This window comes from Vidua macroura, chromosome Z (assembly GCF_024509145.1).
Source record: "Vidua macroura isolate BioBank_ID:100142 chromosome Z, ASM2450914v1, whole genome shotgun sequence".
Lineage (NCBI taxonomy): Eukaryota > Metazoa > Chordata > Aves > Passeriformes > Viduidae > Vidua > Vidua macroura.
The window spans coordinates 23,804,782-23,824,099 of record NC_071611.1 but is presented as its reverse complement, the minus strand read 5'-3'; the positions used below and the strand labels follow the sequence as shown (position 1 = coordinate 23,824,099).

General features: G+C 42.0%; 2 protein-coding genes across 4 annotated transcripts in view; one reads left to right on the top strand and one right to left on the bottom strand.

Annotated features, from left to right (window-relative positions):
• Nucleotides 1-14,149, bottom strand: part of LOC128822293 (uncharacterized) — a 36,307-nt gene extending 22,158 nt beyond the window's left edge. The window contains exons 1-3 of the mRNA XM_054003983.1: nt 14,046-14,149; nt 13,394-13,754; nt 877-953 (exon numbers count right to left, since the gene is read on the bottom strand). Of these exons, the coding sequence (XP_053859958.1) occupies nt 877-953; nt 13,394-13,754; nt 14,046-14,149 (542 nt within the window). The remainder of the gene's footprint in view (nt 1-876; nt 954-13,393; nt 13,755-14,045) is intronic.
• Nucleotides 13,782-19,318, top strand: part of SMARCA2 (SWI/SNF related, matrix associated, actin dependent regulator of chromatin, subfamily a, member 2) — a 117,806-nt gene continuing 112,269 nt past the window's right edge. The window contains exon 1 of one of the 3 annotated variants that reach the window (XM_054002914.1): nt 13,782-14,037. The gene's annotated coding sequence lies outside the window, so the exon portion shown is untranslated. Of the gene's footprint in view, nt 14,038-15,061; nt 15,091-15,824; nt 15,964-19,318 lie in introns of those variants that run through there. The other 2 variants (XM_054002915.1, XM_054002916.1) reach the window with 2 other exon arrangements.

The following is a 19,318-nucleotide window of genomic DNA, read 5'->3' as shown; positions in this document are numbered from 1 at the left end:
ACAGTCTACTCCAATGCAATTAAATGCCGCTTTCTTTATGCCAAGGTACAAAAAACCCAGTGAAAGTAGTATTTGTCAGGACAAGAAAATATGGTAGCTATGTGCATCATAGCTCCATGTTTTGGCAGCAAATCACTTGCTGTTACCTGAGTTAAAAATAAAAGAATTTCCAAAGAGGGACAAACCTAAACTGGTGTGCAGGTTGTATAGTCTGTTGCACGGCTTGTGGTAACTATCAGAATCACAGTCCTTTTAACAACAAATTTTCTACCCACCAGCATCTACTAATAGCCAGGTTGTTTTTTTGAGTAAAATTACACAACAACATAATCCTTGAAATGAATAAGCTATGCCTGGAAAAAAAGCACTTTCATAATGACTGAAATTTGAGATCTCTGAAGGTGGATTGCCTTAACCCTCCATTCAGCCTCTCCACAACTGCAGCTGCATTAACGCTTTTGTTTTTTAAATTGTTATAACACTCCTTTAACCATAACAAAAAATAATAGTGTACTTGAGCCACAGTGGCATGATAAAAATGTTACTTGTTTACAATCTCTACTAAGTTTTCTTTATCCCTAAGATCATCCTCTAAGCAACTACAATCATAATTGCTTCTGTGTGAAGTTGCTTATACAGGGTGTTCCAAGTATGCTATCTGATGAAACAAAGCACTGAAGTTAGTTTTAAAGTTATATGTGAGCTACCTGAAAAACCTACACCAGCCACAGCCATGAGGACGCAAAAGAATTGGCCCAGTCAAATATTCCTACTAACTGCCAGGAACCTCCATTTTACATTCCTTGGCCTAAATATTTTCCCATAATTTAGTTTAACTTGGTTTGTTTCTTATTCCCATTATGACTTTTGTCTTACCTTCTCTTGTGCTTCCTCAGCTCCTCTCTCATGTAGGAAAAAAGCCATTTTTCTTCTAGGCAGACCGTGCATTCCAGCTAGAAACACAGATGCAAGTGACCAGATTTCATGTATATTTAAAGGCAGATTTACAAAAAACAAATAAACAAACAAACAAAAACATGGACAAAACCCCCACAAAACCCAAAAATAAAAAAACTCATCCACTCTAACCCACAGGAAATAGATATAGGAAAGAGAGTGGGTATGTAGAAGGAGCAATATTTTTGGAGGGATCCTTCATTCTTCAAAGCGGCCAAAATTTTGCGTGTTTAATGGGTGATATACAGGAAGCAAGGAATAACAATCAATGATGCTGATAATGGAGCCGCATCTCTAGATTTGCGAGAGTAATAGAGTTTCACATCCTATCAGTGTTATTTTCTGTGGATGTAGCAGTGAAACCCAGTGTTATTCTTCAATATTCTGGGTTATTCTTCAATAGTCCACAAGTTTTTGATAGCTGGGCTGGAATGACTACTTGCTGCTATTGCCCTTACTCATGCATGTGGTCCAACTCCTTTATTTAGAAATTCTATGCTGTGACAAACACAGGTTTTGCAGGTCAATTCCCCAAGCAATGAGACTAGCTAGACGTCTGCCCAACGAGCTAATCAGTTTCTAAGTGGACAATTTCTATTTAACTTTTGGGATGGTTTCTGAATTTAGCATGCTGCTAGTGTATGTAGGGTTAACCTTCTAGTTTGAATCTGCCTTGTGCAAGGATTTGTGCCACACCTTTGCTCTCAGGGGTTCTTCTGGAAAGTCCTCCCTCTGTGCAGTGGCTCCAGAAACAGACATGCCTGTGCAATCTTTATTTAGATTGCTCTGAACATAGCTCTTTCCTAGGATCTAAAATGCAGCCTGTTCAGTCTTACAAGTGGAAAAAAAAAAAATCGCTTTTGGCCCAGGCAAAGTAGGAAGCAACTCAGAAGAGCAGACTACCTGATTTATTTGGGATAAGACAGAAATAATCAGTTGCTTCAGCAACCTATGCAACCTGAAGAGTCAGTTTTACTTCCTACTTGCATAACGTTGGCTTCTCAGGAAAGAGTTGGAGGGATGCAAGGCAGCAGAAGCAAACAGGATTAACGAAAGTACCTAGTTTTTTTTCTTCTCCTGGTTGTCCTATATCATGGCAGAAGTAGAAAGCTTAGTCTTTTGCAAGTCCTCTAGAACAGGTACGGCAACAGCTGACTATAGTGGGAGTAAAGTGGGAAGAATTGCTGAAAGAGGGAAGAGACATTAACTCTCATCATTACTTCAAAACAATTTTCCTGTTGCAAGAACCATTATCACCTTTCACAAAAAAGACAATTTATGATAAAAAATGCCAATTAATTAATTAACAATAATGCCCCTAATAATTTTCTAATGACCAAAAAAATAGCTTGGCTTGTTTACAGTGATGCAGGACAATGAATGCTTTGCAGTGAAATCTCACAATGAAATCTCTTTGCAAGAGATTTCCATGTGTTCTATACCTGTTTCAGTCCTTACACAACTGCATCTCCAACTAAACTGCTGCTAGCTTGGAGGTTATTTTGTCATTATATCCCTTACATCTAGCTGTATGATAGCTTATTTTTTGTAACTGATTAAATTTTTTCCTTGTCCCTGGAGTTTCCTTACACAGCACTCCAGTAATGGTTTCCAGTTAACTTTTAAATGTCACTTTATTTGGTCAGTGGGGATATGGTTGTCTTACTACTCTTCTCAGTCTGCTTGCATCTATCCACTCACAAATTTGTTTTCTTCCTTGTTAATTATTCTTACTGCATCTAATGCATCCACTCTTAGAAGAGGTTCAGTAGTTCACCAGCAGAATTCAGGTTCTCTGTGTTTTTTGAAAGATTCCTGAGAAAGTTTAATACAATAATGCATCTGTGCTGCTTACCAGTCTGTACACCACACATACTAACACTCATGAACCTAAATGCCAACATACACTTATACCCAGGCATACCACACTGACAGTCTGCTTTGCTTGAAAATTTGTTTACAATAGTGGGCCTGGTGAAAAGGCAGATGGCAGTCAGGGGCAAAAGGTGCACAGCTATTGTCCTTAATGTTATTGTTAGTACATATTAGAATGCATGAGGGCAATAGTGAGGCAGAGGATTCTACCCCTGACACACTTAAAAAAATCAATTTGCCCTGCTAAATAAGAATACAATGGGCCAATAAATAATACAGGAAACAATGGACAAAATTATAAGCACTATGGACAATATAATAACAATGACGTATCAACCTAATTTAATCACCCAGAGTATTAATATCAAGCCCTTTGTAACTAAGGCCTGTATTTTCACCTAGCTTATTCGCCTCCCTGGAATGGAAGCATTCTGCTTTTCAAAGCTTCTAGTCAGAGATGACCCATTTGAATGCATCCCTTTACATTTACTGAAATTAGCAAGTGCGCTAGAGTTAAACCCCTATTAGACAAACACCTCTCCAGTACAAATCCACAGTTGCATGACGGCTTATTTTCCTTGATACTTTCATCTTCTATCCTGAACAAATTAACTCTGAGGTAATTCAATTTATCTACTTTCTTTCAGATACTAGTATGTTAAAATTTAGTTGAATCCTTCTCCTGATTGTCTAATATTAATATTCTTCAAGTACTCTTATGTCATTTAAGACACTTTATAACACCTCTATAGGTAACAAGTGATAGGTAACAAGTGATGACAACTTTTTGTCAGATTCCAACTCTCTGCTGCAGGGATTAACCTGACAGTTGTTTTGCTCTATTTTGTTATTGCTCTGAGTATGTCATTCTATACAAATCTTATAGTGGAAAAAACCCTCATTAATTTTGCAGGAAACTCCCAGATATTTTCACGAAGTTGTAAATTTTCAGAAATTCAGAATGGCTGGTTAACTGCATGTGTTTTATATGCTCTAGAGGAAGTGAAAGTTGGAAAAAAAATTAGTGACAGTTGATAACAGAAATATTTGAAAACCATTGATAAGTTGTGTCAACAGGTTTCTAACTCCTCTGAGTATCTTCTTATCAGAAACAGATTATTTTAACACTGTTCAAAAGTAGTATCCAATTCTGCTCCTTTAGTTACAAAAAGCATTAAAAATAATGGTTATAGCCCTACTAACAGTTTTTTATTAAAAATAATTCTTATTATTCTCTATTTTAGGAAAATAATTGAAAACCATGAGGCTAGATACATCTATATTTGAGACAGTTAGAGGCTTTCAGACTGATAAAGGCTTCTAAAAATCCTAAAAAAAAAAAATCAGATGGGCAAGAACACAATGTTTTGATTGTGATAACAGTCTCACACATACATTATATTCCACCTGAGTATTAAAGAGTGCATGGCAAAGGATATAGAGCTCTGACTCATAAGCATTGCAGCAAACTGTTGCAGCAGTTAGACATTACTAACACACCATTCTGCTTCTGGCAGCCAGGACAATGGAGTGTCCCATGATGTAAAGTCTCTTCAATGGGCTAAATTTTCTCTTCATGGAAAGCACAGGGTGACTTTGTGAAGCTGGCAGTGACAGTCTCCATATTCCTAGACATCCACAAAGCCCCACAGCAAAAACCACTGCATGGTTTTGGCTTAAGAAGCAGTGCCATACCCACACCTCAGCTATCATAGGTTAAATTGGAACAGCACCATCAAACCTAGACCCGGTAGTTTAATCTCCACGAACAATTAAGAATCTAATAGACCAACTCCAGGAACATGTTTTATGATATAAGGGAGAGGAAGCCTACCCAAGGGGTATTGTTTGATTAAAATATTTTATTTCAAACTACTAAAATTTCTATCAGAGCTGTAATGAGAGGAGCACTATTTGAGCCTAGTAGAACCTTGAAGAGTTTAGTAATTTTTCATAGGAGGTCTCTAGCAAAGCTGGTTAGAATAGTCTGTGCTAAGCCTCAAACTTTCATCTACTGGCAGACATTTTTTCTGCATTTATACATAAGTTTCTGAAAGTATAAAGATTTTTCCAAGGTATGAAGACAGTATATAGCTACAGCTGTTCTGAGAGCTTTCTTTGCCAGAGGCTAACTACCTCCTAGCTGTCTCAGCTAGCTTACCTTTTATTGCACAAGACAAACTGGACAGTAAGTATCATTATCACTATCCTACTCAGAGCTGTCAAGAACATGATTGCAAGTTAACTCAAGTATGTTACACAGCTAGATTAAAACATCATGTATTAAAACAATGCTTTTTAACTGTCATTAAGTTTAACATTAACAGTTGAACAAGATCGCAAAGGCCAAACAGCCTCTAGCTCTCAGACAGACAGCAGACAAAGTTGCTGCAACAATGAACACAACATTCTTGCTAGCTAAGTAGCAGAATTTATATGTAATAAAGTAGGAAACATGTAAAGAGGCTGAACAACTCGTTGGGATTTCTAGACCATGCGAACTTACAATTTCGTCACAGTTATTAATCTCTTGTATGATATCCTGTTTATGACTGGATGATTTTTTCTGGAATCACCTTTCTGTTGGATTAAAAGTTGCCTTCACCTATCACATTTCTTGTGAAGAATGAAATTCCCTGTAACATGTCAGAAACACAGCCTGAAGCAGTATTACTTTGCCAAAATGCAATGGGTTGGTTCGTATCAAAGAATCATGGAATAGCTTGGGTTGAAATGAGCCTTAAAAATGATCTAATTCCAACTCCTGCCATGGGCAGCACCACCTTTCACTAGACCAGGTTGCTCCGAGTCCCATCCAAACTCGCCTTGAACACTTCCAGCAAAGGGACATCGACAGTTAATGGAGACAGCCTGCTCTAATGCCTCACTTCGCTCACAAGAAAGAGTTTCTTCCTAGTATCTAATCTAAACCTCCTGTCTTTCAGTTGAAAACCATTCCCCCTTATAGTTGTCCTTGTTAAAAGTCTTTCTACCTCTTTCTTTCTACCTCTTCCTTCAGGTACTGGAAGGCTGCAGTGTCATCACTTCAAAGCCTTCCCTTCTCTAGGCTGAACAAACCCAATTCTCTCAGCCTTTCCTAACAGGAGAGGCTGCTCCATCCCTCTATCAGCTTGGTGGCCTCCTCTGGACTCACTCCAACAGGTCCACGTCCTTCCTGTGCTGGGACTTCGAAGCTGATGCAGCACTGCAGGTGGGGTCTCAACAGAGCAGAGCAGAGGGGGAGGGCTTCTCCCTGCTGCCCACACTACCTTGCATACAGTCCAGTACACATTTGGCCTTCTAGGATGTAAGTGCACATTTCTGGGTCATGTCCAGCACATCCAATTTACTTTACCAGTCAAAATCAACCTGATTTATCTGAATTTCTGAGTTAAAAGTAATATGAATAGATGTGTAAGCAGATCACTAGAAGCAGTGACCAATGTAAACAACAGTTGCAGAAAGCTGACATCTACTTCTTCCATTAGCATTACTGAATGGCCTGTCCTGTACACCATCCCCTTATGAACAATTAATTTTGGCTTCAAGATCAGTTGTTCAAAGCTAAACAGAAGCAAACTATTCTTATATCCTAACCTGAGTGTGAACACTAAATTAGAAAGAGCATATTGACAAGATCAGCTGAAAACAAAACTCTTAAATTGCATACCTTCCATCTTGAGTGGCTGTATTTCATGTTCATGCACCTGATTTAGTAAGAAGTATAAACAGAAAATAAAAGTATCTCCAGAGTCCTTCTTACCTATAGCAGTTAGCAATGAGCTCATAGGGGACCACAGACAGAACACCCTTAAGGCTTTATCTTGTCATTACTCTGCAAGCTAAGTAGCAGCAGAGATGGCTCCAATTTATCCAGGTGTTTGATAGCCTCTAGAAAAATTTACTCATCCCAGATCTGCTCCTTGCCGTTGGTATTTCCAATCAAATTGTGTAACTGAGCAGTTAGCAGTCATTCATCTGGGAAAACGCTGTTACAGTACACAATAAAATTGCCCTTGCACACTGAGAACATATTTAACGAAATACTGAAACAATTCTCTCTTAATAGACCGTTTCCCTCTCCATTTTACTGTTGTTTTCCCTTATCATATTCACCAGGCTGACTTTGGATAAAATACATTTCTAAGATAAGAAGGCTAATGAGACATTCCAGGACTTGTCTTGGATGTTACATGTTTAGATAGGAGAGAATCTTACATTATTCTGCTACTTCATATGGTGCACTGATTTATAAAATTTACCAGTATGTTCTAATTGTGTTCAGTTGTTATTGCATTATGTGAAAACAGATACCATGACTGAGAAGATGCAAACATATTCTACTGCTCAAGAAATAGAAAAAAAAAATATTAATATAACCTGTGACTTGCTTGTGGATTCACAATCTTGTAATCTGAAAACTAAGCACATATGAAACAGGACCTAGAAAAATACTGTGAAAACAAACAAAAATATCTCTAATTTTTCTCTTCAGAGAATGAGAATTACAGTTTCCTTTTCTATCTGTGCCATTTAATTTTTTTTCCTGGTCACCAGGACAAGAATATCCCTTTTTATATGATGAAGTTAAGTATGACAAAAACCACATTTTAGGGAGGATGAAAGCTAACTTGTTAACACCAATTAGCTTTACTTAGATTCCACTGTCTTAAACATGCTTGCATCTGGGCAAAACCAGTCTGTAGCTTGAGAAAAGAAAGCACTGATAATTGGTTCTCAAACATTGTTTAAATGGTGAGCAGTAGCTTATAAAAATGAGTATTTTTTACATAGTGTAATTCCACCTTGTAGTCACTGTGCATAATGCTGGCAGAAATAGCACTGATGAAGGAAAAAAAATCTGGAAAGAAAAATAAAGCAAATGAAAAAAAAATAGGTAACTGTAAAGAAGGAAGGAGAAAAGTGCAAAGATAAACACTTGTGAGTAAAACAGAGAGGAACATAACTCAAATTTGATTGTAGGAAAGAAAAGTGGAAGAGAAAAAAACAAATTTTGGGAAATTCTACTAATAGAACAGTCATAAGATTTTCCTGGTGTTTAACTGTGGTTCATACAGAATTTTCAGGGCAAGTCATGCTTTTCAAAGGCCCACAATATTCACTGCCTCGACAAATTTCCTTTCTAGCCTAACAGCATATTCCAAATTAGAACATGTATTAGATGTATGTAGTATATGCCATTCTTTGAATAGTGGCTTGACTTGAGCCTTATTTGAAGAAAAATCCATTGTCCTCCATACTTGTTTTTCACTTGGATTAAACTGAATCACCATAGTCTTTGTAATCATACCGCAAAGAAATTATTTTTCCCAATCTAGTACATTCAAAATTCTACAATGGTAATTTTCTTTATGTATTCTGACATTGCCTGTAATTAGCATGATTCTGAAAAGGAACACCAGAGTAAGTTAATAATGATAGATTCTACCTGCCTCTTGTACTTAAGAAGCAAACTCACAGGATGTTTAAAGATGGGTAAATTCACATTTGCCATAGGAGCACTATTAACCACAGGAAGAACAGCAAAATAGATTCTCTAAGAGATCTGGCTTCAGTTCAGAATTCTGGGTTTGCTCCACTGACAAAAGATATTTGACTACATCCAGCAGGCTGTGTAACAGGCCAGGAAGAGCCAGAACTAGAAAACAAATCATCTTACTACAGGCACACAAAAAGATAACGGGATGCCCGAACGACAGCAGGTCAACACCCAGGAATGAATGCTTAATAACTGAGGACACTTCAGAGTACCAAAAAAATTCCATTCTGGGCATGGTTATCTTCAAAAGTCTTTTAATTTTTTTCACTAATGAGTATGTTTACAAAATCTGCAGCTGACACAAAGCTAGTGGGATTTGGTGAGCACCGCAGAAGAGAGGATTGGAACTGAAATGGATGTTGAGAAATTGCAGAGGCTCAGAAACCATTAAGATAAAATTAAAAAAAAATCAAGTGTCAAGTATTTTTCTTGTAAAAACATACACACAAAACTGGGACTATTTGCTTGAGAAGTACAATGGCAGCCTGAAAAGAACAAAGGGAGAAAGGAATAACTCAGTGTACTTCTCCTCTCCTGTAACATATGACATAAACCCAAACTCTGGAACTTTAGAGACTACAAAAATAAATAGGAACACTAATGCATTATCTCTGCAAGCCAGCTCACCTTCCTCACACACCAGCTTTATTCTGGAATGTATTCAGAAAGGATCTTTTGACCAAGAAGATAGCTATTAACCTCTATTTAGCCTTGAAAATATCTCACTTGAATATTGTCTTTTCAACATCACACTCACAAAAACACCTTGAAAGTTTAGAGCAAATGAAGCTACTTTGAAACAGGCTAACAGGCTCTATCTTTTAAACCTGTGAATGCAGATAGATGAGCATGTCTCCAGAAAAAAAAAGGCTAAGGGGAAACAGGTATGAGTAGAAGCACATTCATAAAAGTTGTATTTGAACATAAGTTTTACTTTTAAATTAAATAGTAATTAACTTTTCCACAAGAGAAGGAAAAGCTTGAACCAGCTCCAATTGACTTCGCTGTCAATCATACCAGGCTGAGATACACTCTACATTCAATGTATTGTATGAGTATTGTATACTCCTGTCATTACAAGTGGCATAACAACCAATGTTTAAAGAGTAACCTTCCCTCCAGGATTCACCTACTTCAGGGAAAGTATTGTTCCCCTTTAACAACTAGGTCAGGAGAAGACCACTGGAGGTTATCAGCCTCCTTGCTCAAGCAGGATCCCCTAGGGCATGGTAGTCAGAATTTTGTCTACATTGCTTTTGAGTACTCTAGGGAAGGAGACTCCACAACTGCTCTGGGCAGCCTGTTCCAGTGCTCAATTAGTAGAGAATTTCTTCCTCATGTTCAGGTGGATGTTTCTATGGTCCAGTTTCTGCCCATTACTCAGCATTACTAAGAAGAACTTGGCTCTATCCTTGTGACAGCCACCCATCAACTATTTATACATATTGATGTGATCTTCTCTTCTCCAGACTGAATAGGCCCTGTCCCAGCTGGGATGCTCCAGCCCTCATCTACGCTACCCTCAGCTGAACATGCTCCAGGAGCTACATGCCTCTTTTGCCCTGAGGAGCCCAGAACTGGACGCGTTGAATTTCAGACAGTTCCTCTCTGCCCACCTCTTCAACCTGCTGAAGTCTTTCTAAAAGGTTGCACAGCTCTCCTTTGTGTTGTCAATGAACTTGCTGAGAAGGCATCTGCCCCTTCATCCAAGTCACTGACGAACAAGTTAAACAATACTGGACCAGTACTGAGCCCTTGGGGACACCACCAGAGACAGGCCTCCAATGAGATCCTGTGCCACTGATTACAACCCTCGGAGATCTGCAGTTCAAGCTCAGGAAATTTAGGCTGGACTGTGAGGTTCAGAGGTGCAGTGAGAACTGCCACCTCACTGTCCACTCATCCAGCCCATACTTCCTCAGCTTGCCTATGAGAGTAACACCCGAGACAGTGTCAAAACCTTTGCTCAAAGTCCAGGTAAACAGTCACTGCTCTTCCCTCTCATCCACCCAGGTAATTGTCTCAGCATAGAGGGCAATCAGGTTAGTTAAGCATGCTGACTACTCTTCATCATCTTTGTGTCCACCACATATGTGGAGGTGGCCTCCAGGATGAAATGTTTCATTACCTTTTCAGGGATTAAGAAGAGACTGATTGGCCTGTGGCTCCTGGGAATCTCCTTCTTGCCCCCTTTGAAGACTAGAGTGGTACTTGCTTTCCTCTAGTATTGTGACACTTCTCCTGTCTGCCATGACCTTCCAAAGATCTGAGAGCAATCATGTCTACTAGTTCCTTCAGCATTCATAGGTGTGAAGGAGCCCATCAGAGCCCATGAACTCATGGATGGCCAAGTTCACTTCTTTATGATTTCCCTGGACACATGAAAGAACATTTTTAAGCAGAAGCCTGAGCATAGAGCCATCTTCTTGGAATGTTCTAGCTTAAGCCCTTTTCCACAAGCCACCCAGGCTAAAGCAGCTGGATTCTACTACGAACTGGCTGAAATACTAAAACATAATCTTTTCTGCTATTTCTGTTGCAGTAGGTGCAATTGTCTCTGGCAGACAATTGGTAGCAAACACAGAAATAGCAGCCCTAACTGTTACAGCAGGAGTTTCAAGGTGGTAGTGGTGAGGTTGCTGTAAACAATTGCAACTCCCGGGTGGTAATAACCTCCTTTTGGTAGAAGTGTCCCTTCAAGAGTACCACGGATACATCAGTTTCTCAACAGACTTACTATGTTGGTATCATTCTTCAAATAAACAAGCTTTAGTTCCACAACAACGTATCTAGCTAGACAAAGACTCTTTTTGTAGTGGTACCTCATCTAGTTTGAAAATTTTACATGCTATTTTACCATTAATGGCTACATCCATTTAATTCAAGTTAAAGATCCTCATCTTTTCTTCCTTTTCTTATGTTAGATAAATTAATAAGGGGAAAACAAATTTATCCTATAGCATGTGACTATTCATCATGTTTACATATTCATTATGCACAAAGCTTCAGCTACTTAAGTCTCATATAGGGAAGCCTTACTGACCCTTCCAATGAAGATTTTCATATCAGGTGAACATGCCTCACTTGACAAAAAAACTCTCGTGTTTCCCACCCCCTCCAGACAGATTACAATGAGATTTAATGGTACTTCATCAAAACACAAAAAGAAAAAGCCTTCAGAGTGACACCAGCAACAGGCATGTTCATGCTCTCGCAAAATGAAATCGGCTGCTGCAACCTTCCCAAAATAAACATAATCATTAACTAAATATAGCTGTATCTATTCCAGAGTCAAGAGAACCTTTTTTTCTTTTGCCTAAAAGATTAACTTCTTATTTATTTTTCTTCTCTGTATGCTTTCTAACAAAAAGAATGGCTTGACCTGGTTTAGAATGGTTTGAGTGTTGCTGAATCCAGCAAACAGTTGAGCTGTTTTGAAAGAAAGCTTCCGCTCCATTATTTTATGTTTGTTGTCTCTTCGGCAAACAGAAGAGGCAAACAGTCCTCAGATTTACACTGGGAAATGGAGGAAGAAAAACGACAAACACAAATGACTGCCTAATGAGAGTTTCAGTATTAAGAAAAAAAATTATAATGAAAAAGCATCTCTTTACCCCTTTCATTTCCATTAGCATAATGTTCCAAGAATGTTAACTACGTTCTTTTACCTCTTAGACACCAGTTTGTAGCTTAAGACAAAGCTAAAACCAAAGCTATAAATTACAAGTGGATCAAAAGATTTACATAAGTTATTTTGTATATAAAGATTTGAATGATTCGATTTCTTTGATTTTGTTCCCAAGTAAATATTTTTTTCACTGACAATGGTGAACTGAAAATACAGTCTTTTAAACTTTTTACTTTATTGATACTTGCGTTGTCCAGTTAGCACTGATTCTTACACACCTATCTTTTGGCATTTTGGTAATTTATATAAAAAAATAAAATAAAGCCGATTAAGCTGGAAAACTACAGGAACAAAAGTAATTAGCATTGTATTGCCAGCATTGTAAATGGGTGATTTGAACAATAAAAAGAGCTCCAAGCTTAACACCATGTAAACAATATCTGTCACTTTAAGACCACAAGGTGCATTTGGTGCCCCCAGCACTGTTTCAGGTCTTTAACTACTCCACCAGACCACAGCACAGGAACCTCATTTAAACTCAGTCACCTGAGCCTCTGTAGTAGCTACTGATTTTACTTAGGTTCCTACGAACATTCTTACTCCACCATACAAAGTGAAATTTTACTTGCAGAATGGCAAATAGTGCCCATGTGACATGATCTTAAAAAAATATAACTACCTCTAACACCACGTACAGTAGTCTGGCTGTATTTTTTTTTATCTCTACAACCCGCGTTCAAGAAAAAGAACTAACCCTCAGACAGGTGGGCGCATTATTTTAATGAAATACTTAGTCACCTGTTACACGAACAGGTACAGCTTGTACAAAAAATATGGGAGCTCTACAGCCCCTGCTGCAAACCACCCTCATTAAAAAAAAAAAAAAACCCAAAACAGAAAAAAAAGAAGAAAGAAAAAAAACCCAACCCCCCCCCCCCCAAAAAAAAAAAAATCCAGCGCTACCATATAGAACTGGAAAGCGTCCTTCCAAACTAACTTTAAAAAACCTACTCAAACGGAAGCAAGCAAGACGAACAAACACAACTGCACTATTTTCCCTCCCAATCCCGCAGAAACAAGAGCTCCACCGCGGTTCTTCACCCGGGTTCATTCTATCCGCCGGTGCCTAAGCAGCCGCCCCGGCCCTGCACCGCAAGGAGCTAGGGGCACCCTGGGCGCTGCCGCTAGAGCCGGAGCCTGCCTGACAGGCCGGTTCCGCTGGAATGCTCTCAGCAGCCTGCTCTCGTCCGCGACAGCACCCTCTGATACCGGAGAGAAGGGATGGGGTGTAAGTTTTCCCCCCACACGTGTTTTTATGTTAAGGGGAGAGAGACACCCGCCCTGGGCACGCACACACACACGCACACACTCACTCCCAACAGCCAGACACAGCTGATCCCAGGCCCGTCAGACTGGCTCCTCCCCGCCCCTCCAGGGGGGCAGCGGCACAGCGCAGTTCCAGCACCTTCTTCACCTCTTCCCCAAACTACTCGCGCGAGTGCCGCCCGCGCCCTGCTGCCGCCTTCCTCGGGAAAGAGGTCCTGCCCCTCTCTCCGCGCCGCAGAGGCGAGCTGGGAGGGGCGCGGGAGCGCGGCGGCGGCAGCCGATGGGAGCGCAGGCTGCCACCTCTGCACGGCCAGCGCGGGAGAGCATCGCTCGCCCTGCGCACGGCGCCGCGGGAGGGCAGCGCACCCCGCCCCGCGCGCGCTTGCACACCTCCGCTCCCACCCCCGCCTCCCGGATCAGCGACAGCTCCCCGAGCCAATAGAACCGTCCCTTCTACGCAAGGGGGCGGACACTCCCTGCCTGGTGGGCCAATGGCAACACCGCTGTCTGTGCAGTGGCGTCCGCGAAGGGGGGGGCCGGAGGAGGGGCACTAGTTTAGGAAGAGGAGGGAATGGCTGTCATCATTGAAGTCATGTTCGTAATCTAGTCCCTCGCTCCGGTTCTGGACTCGGGTGACTCACTGAGGGGGGAGAGGAGCGACAGTCAGCACGGCGCTCCGCCCGGGCGGAAGGTAAATACAACTTGCAACTCGGTCCAACCCCGTCAGCTCCCCGTGCCCGCCACGGTCCTTTATTGTCACCGGCTGTGCCGGTTCGCACCGTGCCCACCTTCCCTCTCCCCATCGCTCCCCTTCCTTGGGCACGGCCCCGCCGGTCCCAGACACCGCCGAGCCACCTGCTTCCTCTCCCCACCTTCCCCGGCTCCCGGCCCTCCCGAATATTTATATCCCCCAGTGGGTGGAGAGAAGAAAGTTTTGATCCGGTATTATTCTGGAATAATCACGATGCGGATCTCCGGAGTGGGAGCACAGAAACCCTACGGAGTCGCCGGTGGCTGACTCGTGAGTCAGCGGCACTCTCGGTCTTGCCGCCCAGCGAGCGTGTCACGGGCTGCGGGCGAAGCGGCCACGGGAGAAATAGATCCTTGGGGAGCGACAGCCCACACGGACGGGCCGGGGGAGGCTCCGCTGCAGCTGTCGGGGTCGCAGGGTGAAGTTCAGGGTGTCCGGAGGCAGCAGAGCGCGGTGCGGTGGGGCTAGTTCTCCGCCGTGGCACACGCTGGCTCAGACCCAGCCGAGCAAGGGGAAGTGGGGAGGCATGGCGGGGGGAGGAACATGGTGCATGGGGAAGCGGTCTCGCCTGCGAGGAGAGTAGCGGCATTCCCCGGCAGGGCCAGGGAGGCCATGATCTGGATCATCGCTGCGTGCCTGTCACAAACATTGCAAACACCGGGGAGGGGGAAGGAGCGGGGGCTTGGACTTTAGCCCAACAGGGCTGCGGCTCCTGTTGCTTTTCGGTCTCTTGTTTTTAACTGTGCAGTTACTCCTGCTGTAAAGGTGTTCCAAAAATAGCTTGCATGTCGTCGTACCCCTCCCGTTTTCCCTGCAGAAATTCGCCCCCTTCCTCCTCCCCACCTCCAAGCAGAGTAGCACAAAACATGCGCTTACAATTTTGGAATCGCCTGCCAAGCAAAAAAAAGCGTTTTATTTCCGGTGTGCGCGGAAATTTATTTTTTTTAACCCGGCCGGGCGGGAGCGAGGATGCAAACGCGCGCGGATGCTCAGGTAGCTGCGGCTCGCCTGCCTCTATGTCGGGAGAGGGGACAGCGGTGTTTGGCACCTGGAAAAGTTCTGTGCCCAGCCGGAGGCGGGGGTGGGCAGCATAGCGCTGCTGCAGCCAGCTGCCGGGCGGGGCCGGAGGGCAGCGGAGCCCGTCCCCGGGCCGCTGCGGGGCAGAGGCGGGAGACAGCGGCGGCGGCGGCCGGGGGAGGATAGGAGAGTGGGTGGGTGGCCTTTCTCGTCCCTCCGCCTGTATAAGCGGCGGCGGATCAGGAAGTCACCGCCGCCACACACAGGCGCACAGACATGTTTGGTCGGCGTGACATGGTGGCGGAGGGAAGGAGAGGCGGGGAGACGGGCCCGGCCCAGCCCTGAGGCATGACCCGGCTGCTCACCCGCCCGCCCGCCTGCCCGCCTGCCCGCCTGCCTGCCTGCCTGCGGCCGAGGTACGGGGCCGTGCGCGGGCAGCGCCGTCAGCAGCGCACCCGCTGCTTCATGGAGGGGCGGAGGCAGGCAGCAGCGCGGCCGCAGTTCCAGGCACGGACGTTTTACAGCTTGTCGGCCGGGGAGAAAACTTTCCAGAACGGCTAGAGGGGGGAAAACAGGGCCCTGCTGGTTGTGCGCGCCCGCCCCGGCGCCTTCGCGGGGGAAGCGGCGGGCGGCCCGGCGCCGAGGCCTGCGCGCCGCCCGTCCTGCAGGGCCCGAGCACCGGAGGGCAGAGCAGCGGTGCTGCCGCGGAGGGAGGGAGGGAGCGGCCGCCCTTGCCCCGCCGCCCCACGGAGCTCCAGGGTCGCTGGTCCTCCGCCGCGGGTCTTCTTGTGTTCACGGTGCAGAAATGGAGTTTCTTGCGTCGTCTCCTCCCTTCTTGAATTTATAATGGTGGGACTACAAACTGCGCACGGCTGGAAAAGTTACACCTCTACTAAACTCGATCTGAAGTTACAGTTTAACGATTGGCTTGGGTTGTTTCTTGTTTTGGTTTTTTCCCTGAGCGTTAGGGTCAAGTAAAGGGAGTGTAAAAGTGCCTGCAACTTACATACATCGTACCGAATTTGTTTTTTCTTGGTATCTGATTAATATGTTTGATATTCGAACTTACCGAATGTTAGGTTAACGCTGTTCTTTTTAGGGTATACTTTATGAATATTTATGTGAATATGAATATACAAGTAAATAACCAGCTGAAGAATTGAAGATAAAAAGTTGTTGGATTTTCGGTTTTTTTGTTTGGTCGGGTTTTTTTTCCGCTGTGTTCTGCATGCTTTCATTGTAGAATTGAGCTGGGGTCTGTGACACGGCATTGTTCCGTTTGCATTCTCTCTTGCTTTAACTTTCTGAAGTGTTAAGTGGTTTTAACCACAGACCCTAAGACCCAAACGATACACAATTCTGTACCAGAATTTAATTCCTTTGGTAGTGTAACCAGGTACTTGTTCCCTAAGACCCAAACGATACACAATTCTGTACCAGAATTTAATTCCTTTGGTAGTGTAACCAGGTACTTGTTCGGGGTGGAGTAGTCTCCTCTGTGCAAGTTACTATTGTTGTGCAAATACGGGCACACTTTCTCTTTGGGAATCTAATTGCCCTACTACCGTCTTTGACTTTGTTTCTTTTGTTCTTTTGTGATTCTAAGGAAAAAAGGTAGTGTGTCGGAAGGATAGGTTTGCCTGAAGGCAGGTTTTTATGTGTATATATATCTATATCTATATATCTATATATATCTATATCTATATCTATATATATATATCAGTAATAGAAAGCAAAAAGACTGTATAGATAGTGACCTTTTAAAATTTAGACTGGATCATACAGCATATGTGGACTTGCCAGAGGTGAGAGTAAAAACATTAAAAACACTATTTCTCTCACGAATTATTTCTCTAGCTTTAAGACTGGTATTTCTGTGGTGTTGGATGGAACATGTGCCAAAAGCGTGTGTTCAAAGCAGTCTTAGATCTTCTCTTTTGTTCATTTCTGAAGTAGTCTATGAACGTTTCTTGTCAAGTTTGAAAAGTGCTTCCACCAACAACTGAGGCTTGAAAATTGACAGGAGAAAAAGTCATTCAGCTTGCAAACCTGTATTACATATATTCATGTCAAAGGTGTGTTTGAAATTACTATCTCCGTTTATATTTTTCTCAGTTTTTGTTGGACTTCTGAAGTTAAGGTCAAAATGTGCACAGTAGCAACTGAAAAAATGTCTACATTTTACCTCTGTTTTTTTGTTGTCCTGATGAGTAATATTGCTGTGAACTACAAGTGATTCTTTTCAGGAGGAAATTCCTCATTCTTTATATGATGCAGAATATTTTTGTAAATTACTCATAAAAATGTCTATTATATTTCTGTGTGTTTCCTGCTTCTGTCAAAAATCCCTATCTGTAAGAGGTGTTTCCTGGACCTCCATCGCTTTTGGACTTTATCAGATTAGGTTGGGGTTTTTTTTTGATTCTCTACTGGAATAGTAAACACAAAATTTTGGCATAAAGATCACTTGTCATAAAATTGGCATTAGAGAAAAGCTCATGCCTTAATTCCAAGATAAAATAGAGAAGGATGAATAAGGGAATGAAGTAAAGCTTTCTTAAACACAGCTTTGATAGTTTGTAAATACAGTAGAAGGAGAAGACTTAACACTGAAAATTGTTTTCTTTGTTTCTGACACGTGTATGAAGTCATTACTTCATAGGCGTTAACATTTTCCTGTTTGTTTCCAGTTGGCAGAGAATATTTCCTATTTATCACTTCAGAGTTTGAACACCTAGGTGGGTCATTTAGAGGTGGGATAGTGGAGAAAATGTTAAAATGATGAGTTTGTTTTTACAGAAAATACAACTTGTATTTAAAAAGAAAAACTTGTATTTTACAGAAAATACAAGTAACTTATTAAAACAATTTTCTTGATTCTTCCTTCTCTTCTTTTCTAGTAAAGCCAAGGCCTGTCTGTAATATGGTGCATTCCTTTCCTTCTGCCTGCATCTCTTACAGCTTTTTATTTAGGAACAAATGAGAAGACAGTCTTCAATAACTCTGGTTAATACCTGTTGTAAAGCTCACAGTATGGAAACTTAATCCATGACCATTCAGTAGTGTCCTGTATCAGTTTTCTGTGCCTGAAATTTACAGTGGAGTCTACATATGTATCAAACGTGGGATTGATCTTGGACATTGTCTGATGGCAATTAAACTTTTGACTGTAGCTATCTGCTCTCCTTTTCCCAAAGGCTACTGTCTTCTGCAGCAAAGCTATCAGAAAGGATCATACGTCTATGCTGTAGTGTCTTCACAGTAAAGTCTGGCAGTGTGGCTTAGCCTAACTTGTGTTCACTCCGATTTGTGCTTATTCCTTTTGACAGTCTGGAGTACTTTCAACTCCCAGCTGTTAACAAGTAATTTTTTGCTGCTGATGTTAGTTTTTCCTGAGAGGGTAAGCTATAAGCTAGAGCGGCTGAGAAAAGTTGAACTTTACGTAAAACTGAAATATCTATGCAGTAGGAGTAAGAATTTCTACAAGAATATTTCAAGGTGAGGAGTACTGACTATCATCCTAAAGTAAACTCTCTCTTATACTACGTGACTCCACAATGAAGTTTCTGGAGTAAGCATTCCACCTGTTCTGCGAGCTCTGTGGGGATGCCTGCAACAGTTTCTGGTAGACATGAAGAGCTAGACATGCAGCTGGTAGAGCTAGGCATGCAGCTAAAAGAGTGTTGCAGAGGTTTTTTTCTTCTGGCCTAGGTGTCTGGATAAGTAATTAAGGTTCAGCATTTCTGGTTCTGTGGTTTGTATTTTAAACTACAGATTACCTTGCAGAAGATTTTCAAGATACAGTGACATGGCATACATGAGCATGCAAAGGCAGGATCTCCGTTAGTGTTTGGCTTCTCTTACGTGACCTAATAACTCTGGTATATGTTAGTTGAAGATTTGAGTTTTCTCACTGATTTTTTATTGTTTCATGTAAACCTGTTTATTGATTGAATTGTCATTTAATGAAATGACAGTAGTTAAATCATGATAAAAGGTAATGCAGAATGTCCTGTGAAGTTGTACAATACCAAAACACTGTTTTGCTTCTAAGTATGATAAGTTATTTAGTGATGATGAGCTATCATTACTAATCAGTTCTTCTACTTTGAGCATATTAATTTGATTATAGTTAGCAGATTATGCAAGTAATACAAATCACTGATAGTATAATTCTATGTTTTCTATGGTAGTATAATAAAGA